A 14,947-nucleotide genomic window follows, 5' to 3' on the forward strand; every position below is an offset into this window, starting at 1 on the left:
TTCCTCCATTCTTCCCTAGCCCCCCCTTCCCATTTTGGATCATAATCCACACATCAGAGAAAACATTTGGCCTTTGGTTTTGGAGGATTGATTATTTTACTAAGAATGCTATTTTCCAGCTCCATCCATTTATTTGCAAATGCTATCATTTCACCCTTCTTTAAGGCTGACTAATATTCCATTGTGTGTATATGCCACATTTTCTTTATCCATTTATGTGTTGAAAGACATCTAGTTTGGTTTCATAATTTAGCTATTGTGAATGGAGCCACTATAAACATTGATGTGGCTACATCACTGTAGTATGCTGATTGTAAGTCCTTTGGGTATAAACAAGAAATGGGATAGCTGGTCAAATGGTAGTTCTATTCCAAGTTTTCTGAGGAATCTCCTTATGGCTTCCTATAGTGGTTGCACCAATTTGCAGTTCCACCAGCAATATATGAGTGTGCCTTTTCCCCCATATCCTCACCAACACTTATTGTTGTTTGTATTCTTGATAGCTGCCATTCTGATGGTGTGAGATGAAATCTTAAGAGTATTTTTGATTTGTATTTCTCTAATTTTCAGAGATGTTGAATATTTCTTCATATATTTGTTGATTGTATTAATTTTTCTGTGTAGTGTTAATTATAATTAATAAAAGCTAGCAATAAAAATCTGCCTAGATCTATATAATTCTACTCGACGAGGAAAAGGAACAAACCACCTATAAATGAAACAAATAGATACTCACTTATACATTTTACTAGGGGAAAGAAGCTAGACTCAAGAGGGTGTATTCCATTGTATATTCTATTTATCTGATTTCTCTCTCTCTCTCTCTCTTGCAAAGGAAAGATCTATTTGGACAAAACCAGTAGATTCTAGGAGCTAATGGTGACAGGATGGTTGGATTATGAAAGAATAAAGAAATTTTTTAGACTGATGGGACTGTTCTTTATTTTGAATGTGGTAGTGGGGACATGATCATATACACACATTTGTCCACACTCAGAACTGTACCCTCAAATACAGAATTTTTACTGTACACAAATTATGCCCCAATTAAACCAAAACAAACCCACAGATACATTTGTGTGCTCACTCAATAGGTCAAGCTGGGTGCCACAGGCAGTTTAATTGGGCTTCTTTAAATAAGTGGAGTAATGTCTGGGGATGCTTTCACAAGGGACCTGTTCCCCGGAGATCTTCATATATCTCTTGGGTCCCATACATTGGCCTCTAAACTCCCAACACCATCCTTCCTTTTGACATCTTTTTAGTAGAACTAGGAGCAGAGCCACTGTGGTCACTTACTCCCTCTTCTGAATGGGAATTATCCTTAGTACACAGGGTGGCCTTCTCCAAGCAGGATTTTCTGTGAGTCTACAATCATTACAGGGGAAAACATCCCAAGGTAAAAATTATATTGCGTGTGGTTAAAATTGTAACCCACCACGGAGTTGTTTTATCCGTTTTCTTTTATTTGCTATTTTACAGACACATTTCTGCGACCTGCCCAGCTACACTGATGATATCACAAATAAAGAAACCGAGGTTGGAATAAAGTAAGTGACAATTACAAGAGTGCTTTTTTTGACCAGTCCCCTAAAAGAAAGAGCTTTTTCTAAAGGAATTGTATACACTCTTCCCTGGCAGAGGTTCAGATTCCAGAAAGTGTAGGAGTTCCAGCACTTTTATTTAAGGAGCAAAGTAAGCTTTTATTTTTCCATACTTTTATTTTTTTTGGTGAGAATTATATGTAAAAGCAATAAGGAACTTGATATTATGATTTACATGAGCCTAGGAAAGGATGTCATGAGCATTTTTTTTCTTTTTTGGGGGGGGGAACAGGCTAGAGTCCCAATAGCAAAATATTTCTCCAAGTAGGAAGTTCAGGGATGCTTATGAACCAGGAGGAGACATCCCTGAAGATGGGAGAGATCGTAAGGCAGATGATGCTGCGACTGCGTAGGCGGTGATTTCATCCTGTGTACTCTCTTCCTTTGTCATTGTGGAGGAAGCAAAGAAGAACAGCTTGAACTGAAACTTCTTTCCACTCCAGAAAGGACCTTGTGAAATTATTTAGAGACGTATACTCCATTTCAAAGGTCTTATTGCATAATCTCACCTGTTTTTTTTTTTTTTTATCATTACATCTAGAAAAGTCGGTCGAGAAGCTGTTCAGAGTACATCTTGTAAAATCATTCATCCCTGCAGGGGAACTCTGAATCCATTTCATATTCAACAGATGGTTTTAGTAAATAAGTTAACTTTTAAAACTCTGAGCTTTCTTATCTGTAAATATCGATAGGAGCGTTACCTTTGTTGTTGTAACAACTAAGTGAAATTTATATTTGAATCTACAATTCTCTTATTAGTGTTCATAGACCATAGCATATGCGATGAAGTGTTTTAGGTTATATTATCTTGTATGTTAGAAATCTGTAAACACAAATGCCTGTGGCGGAGAGCGATGCCAAATACATTTTGCAAAGTAGCCAGAAGGCTGAAGAGAGAAGTTGTTACCAGAGAATAGATGTCATACTAAAGTCTCCAAAATCAAATTTAAAATCTATAAACATGGAACCCATGATCCTGTGAATTTTCCATGCTCAACTCCATGATTCAGCTGATGGATGAGAATAATATGGGTGAGAATGGGTTTTAGATAAAGAAATTCAAACTTTATCTGTGAATTGGAAGTAAATTTAAGCAAAAGATAGGCTGAATGCCCTGGTATTCTCCCACAAATGGTTGTTAGAGAGGAAGAAACACTGGAGGGCACAGAAAGGACAGTACACTCAGCAAATGAGGAAAAGCAAATTCAAGAGTGAGCCTTCCAGACTTCAAGTTCAACCACAAGTTGGAAGCTCCAGAGTAAGCACTCAGCTTTCCCAGGCTAAGACGGAGACCATCCTCCCAGCCCAAGCCTCACTTCACAGGAAATACTCATCAGGACTGTGCTGGATACTCATGTTGCACTCTTTTGTTAAATGTATTATCTAATTTAACTGTTACAGCAATCCCTTTGAGAGGCCTCGTTTTTATTGTTTTTGTCTTATAAATAGAGAAAACAGTGGGGCTGGGTTGTGGCTCAGAGGTAGAGCACTTGCCTAGCATGTGTGAGGCACTGGGTTCCATCCTCAGCACCACCTTAAAAAAATAAAGGTATTGTGTCCACCTAAAATTAAAAAATAAATATTTTTTAAAAAAGAGAAAACCAGTATTAAAGAAGTCAGGGACCATGTCTCCTAGATAGGGAGTGGGGTGGAGCTACTATTTAATTTCACGTGCATCTCTTTGCAGAGGCTAAGCCATACCAGGACCACCAGATCTCTGCAAAATTGCTTGATGATGGCACCTGTCTCTCACAAAGCTGCTGTAACACTCTGTCTTATTTTATATGCACCTCTCAGTTACTCTACTCTTTGGTCTAATGGATGCATGAATAAATATGAATAGAACTGAATTAAGTCCCATGAAACTTCTTTTAAGCATAGAGTTTTTGGGAATCAGTCTGAGCAAATGGAAGGCTTGGCTTTGCCAGTAGATATGCATGTAAATGAGCACAAACCTTTTGTAGGTTTGTTGAGAAGGTCAACCACATTTAAGCCATGTGAAATGTAAGTGTGCACTATAAAGATGCAAACTCTTAATAGACTCAGGTGATATGATTTGGGAGATGTATTTTTTGCAACTATGTGACTTTAGGCAAATATATCATCTTCCTGGACCTCAGTTTGTTCATTCACACTGGTGTGATTTGGGTCATGTGATCTGCAAGGATACTTTAGATCCAACAATCTATATAGATTATCTGTCCCTTAGTTTTTTTTGGTCCCAGTCTTTGCTTTATATCAGCAAACCACGAAGAAGAAAGAAAAGGATGAAATAACAGAATTTATGTGTTTTAGTGCTATTCCTCTTCCCTTGACCCACTGTTCCTTTCTTCCTCCTTACTACAGAGAATTTTGACTCACCATGCTTAACAACACAGAAGTGAAGGCGTTCATCCTGGAGGGTCTAACCAATGCTCCAGAACTACAGGTCCCCCTCTTTGTCTTGTTCAGCCTCATCTACCTCGTCACTGTTTTGGGAAACCTGGGGATGGTCCTGTTGATTCTCTTGGACACTCGCCTCCACACTCTCATGTACTTTTTCCTCAGCAACTTTTCTTTGGTGGACTTTGGTTATTCTTCATCTGTCACGCCCAAAGTGATGGCTGGGTTCCTTGAGGAAGTCAAGGCCATCTCTTACAATGCATGTGCTGTGCAGATGTTCTTCTTCACAGCCTTTGCTTCTCTGGAAAATATCATCTTGGCCTTGATGGCTTACGACCGCTATGTAGCAGTGTGCAAACCCTTACACTACACCACCATCATGACCAAAAGTGTGTGTGTGCGTCTGGTCCTGGGCTCCTACCTCTGTGGTTTCCTGAATGCCTCCGTCCACACTCTGAACACATTTGGGCACTCCTACTGTCAGTCCAATGTGGTCCACCATTTCTTCTGTGACCTCCCAGCAGTCATGATTCTCTCTTGTTCTGATAAACACATTAGTGAGATGGTTCTGATTGTGGCTTCAAGTGTCAATGTCATCTGTGCTCTTCTGGTTATACTGATTTCCTACCTGCTTATAGTTATTACCGTCTGGAAGATGCACTCAGCTAAAGGTCTGTCTACCTGTGCTTCTCACCTCACTGCAGTCTCCATATTTTACGGGACGGTCATCTTCATGTATTTCCAACCCACCTCCAGTCATTCCAGGGACACAGACAAAATGGCGTCCGTTTTCTATGTGATAATCATCCCTATGCTGAACCCTATGGTCTACAGCCTGAGGAACAAGGAGGTGAAAAGTGCGTTCCAGAAGATTTTCCAGAAGGCCACATCATCTTTAGGAATGGGATTTTAATGTTGTAGGATGCATATAACTAATCTCATGTCTCTTGGATCATCTTCATTTATATTTTAAGTACCAATTTGGGTTTAATTCCTAAAGCCATATACTTATCACTTGAAAAATTTATTGTCTAGTAAAAAAGAAAACATATCCAGATATTTTATACCTGAATAAAAATGGGTCAGGGAGAACATAAGAGATTTTGGGTTCTGCTTTTCATAAAACTTATTGATGGCATTTAAAATTTTTTATTACCATGCATTAATTGTATACATCAATGGGATTCTTTGTGACATTTCAATACATGCATGTAGCACGCAGTGACCAAATGCAGCCTCCCTTCATCCATTCCCTCCCCACCTCGTTTCCTCCAGAAATCACTATTTTCACTATCTTGCATCAGGTCAACTTCTGATTTTTAAAAAAATTTTAAATATAAGAAAAAACATGTAGTTCTTGTCTTTCTATATCTGGCTTATTTCACTTGAGATAAATTCTTCCAATTCCATTTATTTTGCTGTAAATGACAGGATTATTTTCTTTACAGCTGAATAATATTCCATTGCATATATGAAACACATTTTTAATCCATTCACCCATTGATGGAGATCTAGACTGATTTCATATCTTAGTTATGTGAATAGTTATTGTGAATAGTCCAGCAATAAACATGAACATATGGATTTCACTTCAATGGACTGATTTCATGTCCTTTGGATATATACCCCATAATGCTGTTGCTACATAGTATGGTAGTTATGTTTTTAACTTTGAGGATCCTTATACTGTTTTCTGTAATGGCTGTACAAAGTTAACTCCCATCAGTGGTGTTCAGGAGTTCCCTTTTCTCCATGTCCTCTCCAACACTTATTGTCTTCTTGATGGATGGCATTCTAAAAGGTGCGAGGTCCTAACTGTTGTAGTTTTAACTTGCATTTCCCTGATGACTCTTTGTATTGTTTTTGTCTCATCCCAGCATCCGGGTAATGCTGACCTCATAGAATGATTCAGGACATGTTTCTTAAGTGCCTTCTATTCTTTTTGGGGGGAAGAATTTAAGAAAAACTGATGTTAATTCTCATTTAAATGTTTTTAGAATTCACCCGTTGAGCCTTCTTATCCTGTGCTTTCACTTATTGAGAGATTATTTATTAATGATTCAATTTCTTCTCTTATTAAATGGCCATTCAGATTTAGTACTGTTCTTGATTTATTATTTGTAGTTTGTGTATTTCTAAGAATTTCTGTTTTTTAATCTGGGTTTACCCAATTTGCTTCTATACAGTTAGTTTATATTTTATTAAAATCTTCTAAAAAATTTCTATAAGGTTGGTAGTGATATCCTCATTTTTGTTTCTTCTTCTTATTATTTTTTTTGACTTTGTGTATTCTCTTTTTTCTACCATGATTGATCTGTGGAATCATTTTTGTTGATCTTTTCAAAGAATCAGCTTTGGGTTACTGATTTCTTTAATTTTTTTTTTTTAGTTGTTATTGGACTTTTAATTATTTAATTAATTTTTTGTTGTATACAGTGCTGAGGATCGAACCCAGTGCCTCACACATGCTGGGCAAGCTCTCTACCACTGAGCAACAGCCCCAGCCTCTGATTTCTTTGTTGTTATTCTATTTTCCATTTCACTTACCTTTACTCTAAACTTTTATGATTTTCTTTCTTTTAGCTGTGGATTTACTTTGCATTTCTTTTTTTCTGGTTTCTTAAGTGTAAAGTTATTTTATTGATTTCTTTATTCACTTTTATATAAAAAAAAATTATAGCCCCAAATTTTCCTAGGAACACTGCTTTTGCTGACTGCCATAAATTTTGGTATGTTATGTTTGCATTTCCTATATCTTGAATTATTTTCTATTTCATTAAAAATAATTCTTCTTTAACCCATTGGTTGTGTAAGAGTTATTTTTTAATATCCATATATATATAAATTTTCAAAAATGGGAAAGATTTGGCTCCATTTCTTAAAATATTCTTTTTCTTTCTTCTCCCATGTTGAAACTACCATTGTGCATGTGTTAGTATGCGTACATTAACAACATCTGTATTTCAAGACAGGGTAAAAGAGAAATAACTTAGGTTAATGAGGGTAGAATAGGGCTCTAATCCAGTGGTGTTGGTGTCTTACAAGAAGAGGATCAGACACCAGAGCTCCACCATGGGAGAACACAAGAAAGTGTCATCAACAGCCCAGGAAGAAACTTCATCAGGAACAGATTTGGCTTGTTCCTTGATCTTAGAATTACAAATCTTCAGAACTACGCAAAAATAAGTTTCTATTGTTTAAGTTACCTGGTATGTTGTATTTTAATTCGCATATATGATCTATGTCTCTCACACAGGTTGTCTTGGGAAGGGGAGGACGATTTATTCATGGTCTCTGAAAGATGATAGCTAATCAAATCTTCACCACATGCCCATCAGCATCTGCTGGAACATTCAGCCTCCTTCTCTATGGCAGAGACAATAGGAATATTGTGCCTATGCTTCAGCCCTCCCCAAAATGGCACATGCCAGTTCTTCCACAATCCATTGCCTATAACTAGCACATGTCTCTTTTGAGCTGTAGTGGAATAGGTGCCCAAAGAGAAGCAAATGGGATGTTTGAGCAATATTTTGTGACTCATACTATAGTAACTTTATATAACTAAGTAATAAAATAATAAAACTTAATGAAATACTTTCTATGTGCCAAAAACTGCTCTATTTTGTATATATATCGTCTTATAGTCTCCTTGATTGTGTGAAAGTTACATTATATTATTATCTTCTTTTTGCAAATGAGAATATTATGTTTGAAGGGGTTAAGTCACTTAGCCGAATATGAGGACAAGCCATCTGTGTGCATAAAACCAAATTTGCAACCAATAAACTTGCCCAGCTGAGCAAGGTGTGTTAGGTCTCTTTGTAAGTATGATCTAGAGGTGATTGTATGGAGAACAGAAAGGATCTGTTCCTGGTATTGGAAAAAGAAAATCCCAGGCCCCAAAATCTAGTAATAAAGACAAACAAGGATTCTGAAAATAATTTTTTTGCTGAGGATATTTCTTGATACATTTCTGCAAAAGAAGAAGTAAAAATAAAAACTAAATTAATTTAAAATAATCTTAAAATACCAAATGCTGATGGAGATGTGAAGGAATTGGCAATGCTCTGCAAGTGAAAACAAAATGATACAGCATCTTTAGAAAAATGATTTGGGCAGTTTCTTTTCAATTAAATTTGCATTTGCTCTACAACTAAATGCAATTGTTCTCACATTGATTTACCCCAGTGAAATAAAACCTATGCTCATTGGAAGGGAGGTTCTAAGGCTCCCAAAAACACAGAGAAATGAAAAGTATTTTTTAAAAAATGGAAATGCTAACTACCTTGATTTGCTCATTATATATTGTATACATTTATCAAATTATCACATTGAACCCACACATATATACAATTATGTGTCAATTTAAAAACTTTAGACATGCATAAAGCTGCAGAAGCTTTATTTATAATCTCCAAACCGTGGAACTGACATAATGTACCTCAAATGAAGAATGGATAAACACTCTGTAACGTCCTTAAAATGAAATGTTATCCTGCAGTAAGAGATTCCACTATTGACAAAGGTAATAATATTGATGATCTTAAATGCATTCTAAGTGAAAAAAGCAAGAACACTTAGGCTAGGTTTCTTCCAAAGGTCAAATTATATGGACAAAAAAAAAAAAAAAAAAGAAAAAGAAAAAGAAAAAGTTGAGTGGTTTCCTGGAGAAGAATGTGGAAGAAGAGGTTCATTAAAAAGACTCTTGGGGTTTTTGCTTAGGTAAGGGAAGTGTCCTATAATATCTTGGTTGTGGTAGTGGTGACCTCACTATACACATTTGATCAAACTCTTAGAATTTTTATTCTAATTATTATTTCTAATATCACATTAACATATAATCACATATTTATGATATTCTAATAGTTAATTATTATTACACTGGGGGTATTATTGTTTGTAAATTATACAATAATCATAAAATATGAAAGTAACAATAAGCAATACAAAAAACATGTATGCATACTCGACCTACCCAGCTTTGTCTAATTGCTTCATGGGAAAATGGGGAGGGGAGCAGTAGGTGCCTTCCTGTAGGATGTCTCCTGAGAGCTTCATGTTTCTATAATTCCCTCCTGACTCCCTTGCATCAACCTGTGAGATCCCAGCAGGACCCCATATGACATCATGTGAAGGGAGAAGAGTTATGTGCTGGGCCTCTTTATTTATCTGAATGCTAAGAGTTGTCAGAACCTGTAGGCCTTCTCTAGACTAAGGATTTGCTGGGTCTGCAAGCATGGCTTCAAGATAAAAATTATATTGAATTAATTTAAAATGATAACGCCTTAGCAAGTTGTTTTACAAACCTTCCCCCATTTTCTTTTTCTAGACTTTTTTCTATGTACGAGTGGTAATCTTATTATGTTTATTTTCCAAAGAAGGAGCAATACACCTCTCTGGGCACAGTGAGAATGAATGATAGATCAAGACTTGAATGCAGGGCCCTGGACCTATGTTGGTGTTTCCCCCTGCATCTTTCTTTATCTTAAAGACCTCCATCTGTGGGAGAAACTTCTCTAACAACATGTGTGCATTATTCCATGGAGGAATTTCTGATCTCAAACTCTCTACTTAGGATTGACTATTTTTTATTTTCCAGCAGTGAGGTAAGCTTTTGTATTCCATGTACATGTTGGTGAAAAGTTTAAAAAAACCACTTCATTGAGGTATAATTGGCACATAAATCGCTGAGTCGGTATTTTTAGTGGAAAGCTTAATTCATACAAAAGCAGAGGGACAGATATACATGTCCAAATCTCCATTAGTAGAGAGGGGAGTGATATTTACGAAATATCACACTGCTTTCCTCAAGAAGTTGAACCAAAACATTAGATAAATGATGCTCTGATTAAGTTTAGTTTTATTTTATTTGGTATCCATTAGCCTTCCATCAAAGATAAATGGACAAAAATAACAAGTGTACACTGACTGTTCTTTAAGCCTCAGAGGGAAGTAATTGGATTAGCACTATCTGAACCGTAATTTAACTCCTCCCCCCATAATTCATCCTTTTTTATTACTAGCACATCTAAACATGATGATATTGCAGTGGCTAGGAGCCTAGATTTTGATCAAGTTGAAACTGTCTCTCAGTCTTCAGTCTGGAACATTTTTCATACTAGCTGTGCAATTGTGTACCATAACACCGACCTTTTAAATCTTGAATTCCACTAGCCAATCCCTAAAAAACAAATACCAAATGTCTTCTTTGATATAATGAGAGCAACTAAGAACAGAGCAGGGAGGAAGAGCAGGAAGAAAAGATTAACATTAAACAGATAGATGAGGTGGGATGGAAAGGGAGAGAAAAGGGAAATTGCATGGTAATGGAGGGAGACCCTCATTGTTATACAAAATTACATATAAGAGGTTGTGAGGGGAATGGGAAAATAAACAAGGAGAGATACGAATTACAGTGGATGGGGTAGAGAGAGAAGATGGGAGGGGAGGGAGGGGGGATGGTAGAGGATAGGAAAGGTAGCAGAATGCAACAGTCACTAGTATGGCAATATGTAAAAACGTGGGTGTGTAACTGATGTGATTCTGCAATCTGTATTTGGGGTAAAATTGGGAGTTCATAACCAACTTGAATCTAATGTATGAAATATGATATGTCAAGAGCTTTATAATGTTTTTAACAACCAATAAAAAAAAAAATAAAAAAAAATAAATCTTGAATTCCAACAGTTAATAATAATACTTATCACATACATTCACACGCACATTCACTCATGTGAAAAGCTCTTAACATTAGTTCTAGAACACAGTGGTCATGTGTGTTAAGATTGGAAAATAATGCTTTCGGGGACAGAGATTATAAACTGTGGTGTGGAAAGACACTCAGGAACAGTAGTCAGCAGAGGATAGATACCTTTTCTAAATTGACACACTGTTCCCACACAAGAACTTAATCAAATAACTTTACAAATGGTGCTTCCCAGCAAATCATATCTGTAAGCTAAGGGTGAACCACAAACTATGCTTTTTAAATCCTAAGTACATGTATTCAACTAATGGATGGTAATTGTAAGAGGAAAATGGTTTAACAAGACTATTTCAAACTAAGCTAAAATATGAATTTCTGGGAAAAATTAGACTTGTAGACTCAACAGAGCATCCAATCACATGCATGGAGAAATGGCAGAGCAAGAATAGTAATAGCAAATTGAAGTGGCCCTGCTGAGGGGGAAGAGGCCAATTGAAGGGGAGGCTACAAGACTTCCAAGTTACCTGCATGCTGCTGTCCACGCCTATCAAACCAACATACAGACCCTGATTCCACCCTAATAAGCTCTCATCAGGGTGTACCAAACATACAGAATTGTATTTATTGTTTAAAAAAGGACTATTTTGGCCGGCGCAATGGTGCACGTCTGTACCACTCCAGTGGCTGTGGAGGCTGAGGCAGAAGGATCACGAGTTCAAAGCCAGACTTGACAATGATGAGGGGCTAAGCAACTCAGTGAGACCCTGTCTGTAAATAAAATACAAAATAGGGCTGGGGATGTGGCTCAGTGTTTGAGTACCTCTTAGTTCAATCCCCGATACCCTCCCCCAGTAAAAAAATTATTTAATCTCAACACAATACCTTGAGGGTAGTTCTCATTGATATTTTTATTTTTCAGGTGGAACAAATGAGGTTCAGGGAAGTTGGGATCAGATCAGGGCTGGCTGTATAGTAATGGGGGGTGGTCAGTAAACAGTTGCTGCCTCTGGCCTTCAGAACTGCCCCTGCCCATTGTGCATGCTCCCACTGTAACTCAGTTACCACACTTGAAAACAAACACTGGGTTTGAGACTATGAAATGACGAGTAATAGCAAATTGCTTCAAATTCAACTTGATTTGGATTCAGTGAAGACCACTGAATTTAAGAATCACTCTCCTAGGCCCAAAGCGTAGTTTTCTAATTAATACTATGTAAATATGAATGTGTTACTTAATTTTTGTCTCATAATTTAAATAAACATGATGACTAATCAATCTCATAATATTGTTGAGAGGAATTAATAAATATGCAAGTAAATTATCTGCAGAACAGTATCCAGTACATGAACAACACAGAACACGAGCTTTTACTAGAGTACAGAAAACTGAATTTGAAGATATATTCAACCCAATGATTCATCTTGGATAATTTATTGAATATTCTACATATCAGTTGATAAAAGTAAAATTAAAAGTTGGGAGATCATTCATAAACATCCTTTGGATTTAATAGATTGTATAGATAATTAGTGCAATATTGTTTAATCCTATGCTTTGAGATCTATGGAAATTTGAAGTGTAAATTTATGCTGTAATTAAATAATGCACGTGGTATTTATACATCTCAATTTCCCTAAATCTCTTTTTCAGCTTTTTATTTACTTATTTTTAAAATTCTTACTCTACTACATCACAAATGTGACCCATCTAGAGTAAACATTTGTTAAAATAATCACCCATTAAATATGCAAGGCAGACTATGAATTTTTAAGTTACTTACTGAAGTTTAAGGTGGTCCATTTTTAATTTTAATTTTTTGATTAACGCGTAGTAATTGTACATATTTGTGGGGAGTAGTGTGATACTTCAACACATGTATAAAGCATATACTGATCAAATCAGGGTAATGAGTATTTCCATCTCCTTAGCACTTCTTTGAAGACTTCAAGCTCCTTCCTTTCAGTTCTTCATAGTCATAAAGCAGGTTATTATGAAATATAGTCCCTAGAGCTTATTACTTTCATTTGACTACACTTTTTGAATTAAATATCCTCTGTGTCTCTGTCCCCTGTTCCTCCTCTCTTCCCAGGCTGCAGTAATCATGGTTCTAGATTTAGTAGATGCTTTTTAGCTCCCACATGTGAGTGGTCATGAAGTACCTGACTTTCTGTGTCTGGCTTGTTTCACTTAGAATAATGTCCTCCAGTTCCACCCATTTTGTTGCAAATGACATGAATTTATTTTATATATATATATATATATATATATATATATATATATATATATATATAGTTTTATATATATCATTTTTTATACTGTTTATCTGCTGGTGGTCTTGTAGGTTGATTTCATATCTGAATGTGTGAATAGTGATGTAGTATACGTGGCAGTTCAGGTGTTTCTTTGATAGGCTGATCCCATTTGGATATATGCTCAGAAGTGAGATTGCTGGATCACATGGAAGATCTATTTTTAACTTTTTGAGGAACTGCCATACTGTACTCCATAATGGCTATATGAATTGACATTCTTACCAACAATATTTAAGAGTTCTCTTTGCTTCGCATCCTTGCCAGCATGTGTTAATTTTTTTGATAACAGCCATTCTGATTGGGTGACATGATATCTCATTGCTGTTTTAATTTGCAATTTGTCTCTTTTTTTGTGTATTCCTCTATTCCCTTATTTCTCATTGGCACAGGATATCTCAGGATTCCCAAATATTTGATGGACAACTGTACAGAAGTGACACAGTTCATCCTCTTAGGACTAACCGATGCCCCAGAGCTGCAGGTTCCCCTCTTTATCATGTTCACTCTCATTTACCTCATCAATGTCATTGGGAACCTGGGGATGATCATGTTGATCCTGCTGGACTCTCGTCTCCACATTCCCATGTATTTTTTCCTCAGTAACCTGTCTCTGGTGGACTTTGGCTATTCCTCAGCTGTCACTCCCACAGTCATGGCCGAGTTCCTTACAGAATACAAGACTGTCTCCTACAATGCGTGTGCAACTCAGATGTTCTTTTTCATAGCTTTTGCCACTGTGGAAAATTACCTCTTGGCCTCCATGGCCTATGACCGCTATGTAGCCGTGTGTAAGCCCTTACATTACACCACGACCTTGACACCAAGTGTATGTGCTCGTCTGGCCATAGGATCCTATGTCTGTGGCTTCCTGAATGCCATATTTCACATTTGGGACATATTCAGTCTCTCTTTTGGTAAATCCAATGTGGTCCATCACTTTTTCTGTGATGTTCCAGCAGTCATGGCTCTGTCTTGCTCTGCTACACACCTTAGTGAAGTTTTTCTGGTTTTTATGTCCAGCTTTAATGTCTTTTTTGCTCTTCTGATTATCTTGATCTCCTATGTATTCATATTTATCACGATCTTGAAGATGCACTCAGCTCAGGGCCACCAAAAGGCTTTGTCCACCTGTGCCTCCCACTTCACTGCAGTCACCATATTTTATGGGACAGTCATCTTCATGTACTTACAACCCAGCTCCAGTCACTCCATGGACACAGACAAAATGGCGTCTGTGTTTTATACTATGGTCATCCCTATGCTGAACCCTATGGTGTACAGTCTGAGGAACAAGGAGGTCAAGAGTGCATTCAGAAAAGTGGTTGAGAAGGTGAAAACTTCTATGCAAGACTGAGATTTTAACATTGTGTGTGCCCAGTAATTTCATTTCTTTGCTCTCAGACCTTCGTCTTTCAATGAGTCACATTTAAACTCCATAATGTGTAGAAATTCCTGTGGTAATATGCTTGCTTTTTCAGAAGTCTGTTGTCCAGTAAAAAAAAGAAAACATTGTAAAGTATGAATGGGGAAGGCCAAGGGGAATGGTCAAACCTTAGTAATGATATTGGAACTTGCTTATCAAACCTTAGTAATGATATTGGAACTTGCTTATCAAACCTTAGTAATGACATTTGATTTATTGACTTGTTCCATTTTTATTTTTCCTACTATATTCCTGTACAAGTATACATGTTGAACAGGGAAACTAACTTATATATGTATATTTTTTTGTGGGCATCTACATATTGGAGTGAAAAATTTGTCAGAGGTAAGTGGAGTAGGGCTAGTTTTTAATAAAAGTTAATAATTGATTGGATGTTACAGTATAAATTTATTTTTTTCTGAATAAATTTTATTATTAGAAGAATTTTAGATTCACACCAAAGAGAGGGGAAGGTACAGATATTTCCCATGTAGCCTCCTCTGTTATTACTCTTCCCCA

General features: G+C 36.6%; 2 protein-coding genes across 2 annotated transcripts; both read left to right on the forward strand.

The window, feature by feature from the left end:
• The first annotated feature begins 3,966 nt into the window (after positions 1–3,966).
• Positions 3,967–4,899, forward strand: LOC114099822 (olfactory receptor 5B3-like). Its single transcript, XM_027944334.2, has one exon. The coding sequence runs from the start codon at positions 3,967–3,969 to the stop codon at positions 4,897–4,899; it is 933 nt and encodes a 310-aa protein (XP_027800135.2).
• An 8,521-nt stretch (positions 4,900–13,420) lies between these two features.
• LOC114099821 (olfactory receptor 5B2-like) lies at positions 13,421–14,359 on the forward strand. The gene has a single exon (XM_027944333.1). It carries the CDS (start codon positions 13,421–13,423, stop codon positions 14,357–14,359), a length of 939 nt encoding a protein of 312 aa, XP_027800134.1.
• Positions 14,360–14,947: the final 588 nt, after the last annotated feature.

The sequence above is a fragment of the Marmota flaviventris genome, chromosome 9 (genome assembly GCF_047511675.1).
Source record: "Marmota flaviventris isolate mMarFla1 chromosome 9, mMarFla1.hap1, whole genome shotgun sequence".
Classification (NCBI taxonomy): Eukaryota; Metazoa; Chordata; class Mammalia; order Rodentia; family Sciuridae; genus Marmota; species Marmota flaviventris.

What these genes read in the sequence shown, in the direction of transcription:
- LOC114099822 (XM_027944334.2), top strand. Translation starts at nt 3,967, where the DNA reads ATGCTTAACAACACAGAAGTGAAGGCGTTCATCCTGGAGGGTCTAACC.
- LOC114099821 (XM_027944333.1), top strand. Translation starts at nt 13,421, where the DNA reads ATGGACAACTGTACAGAAGTGACACAGTTCATCCTCTTAGGACTAACC.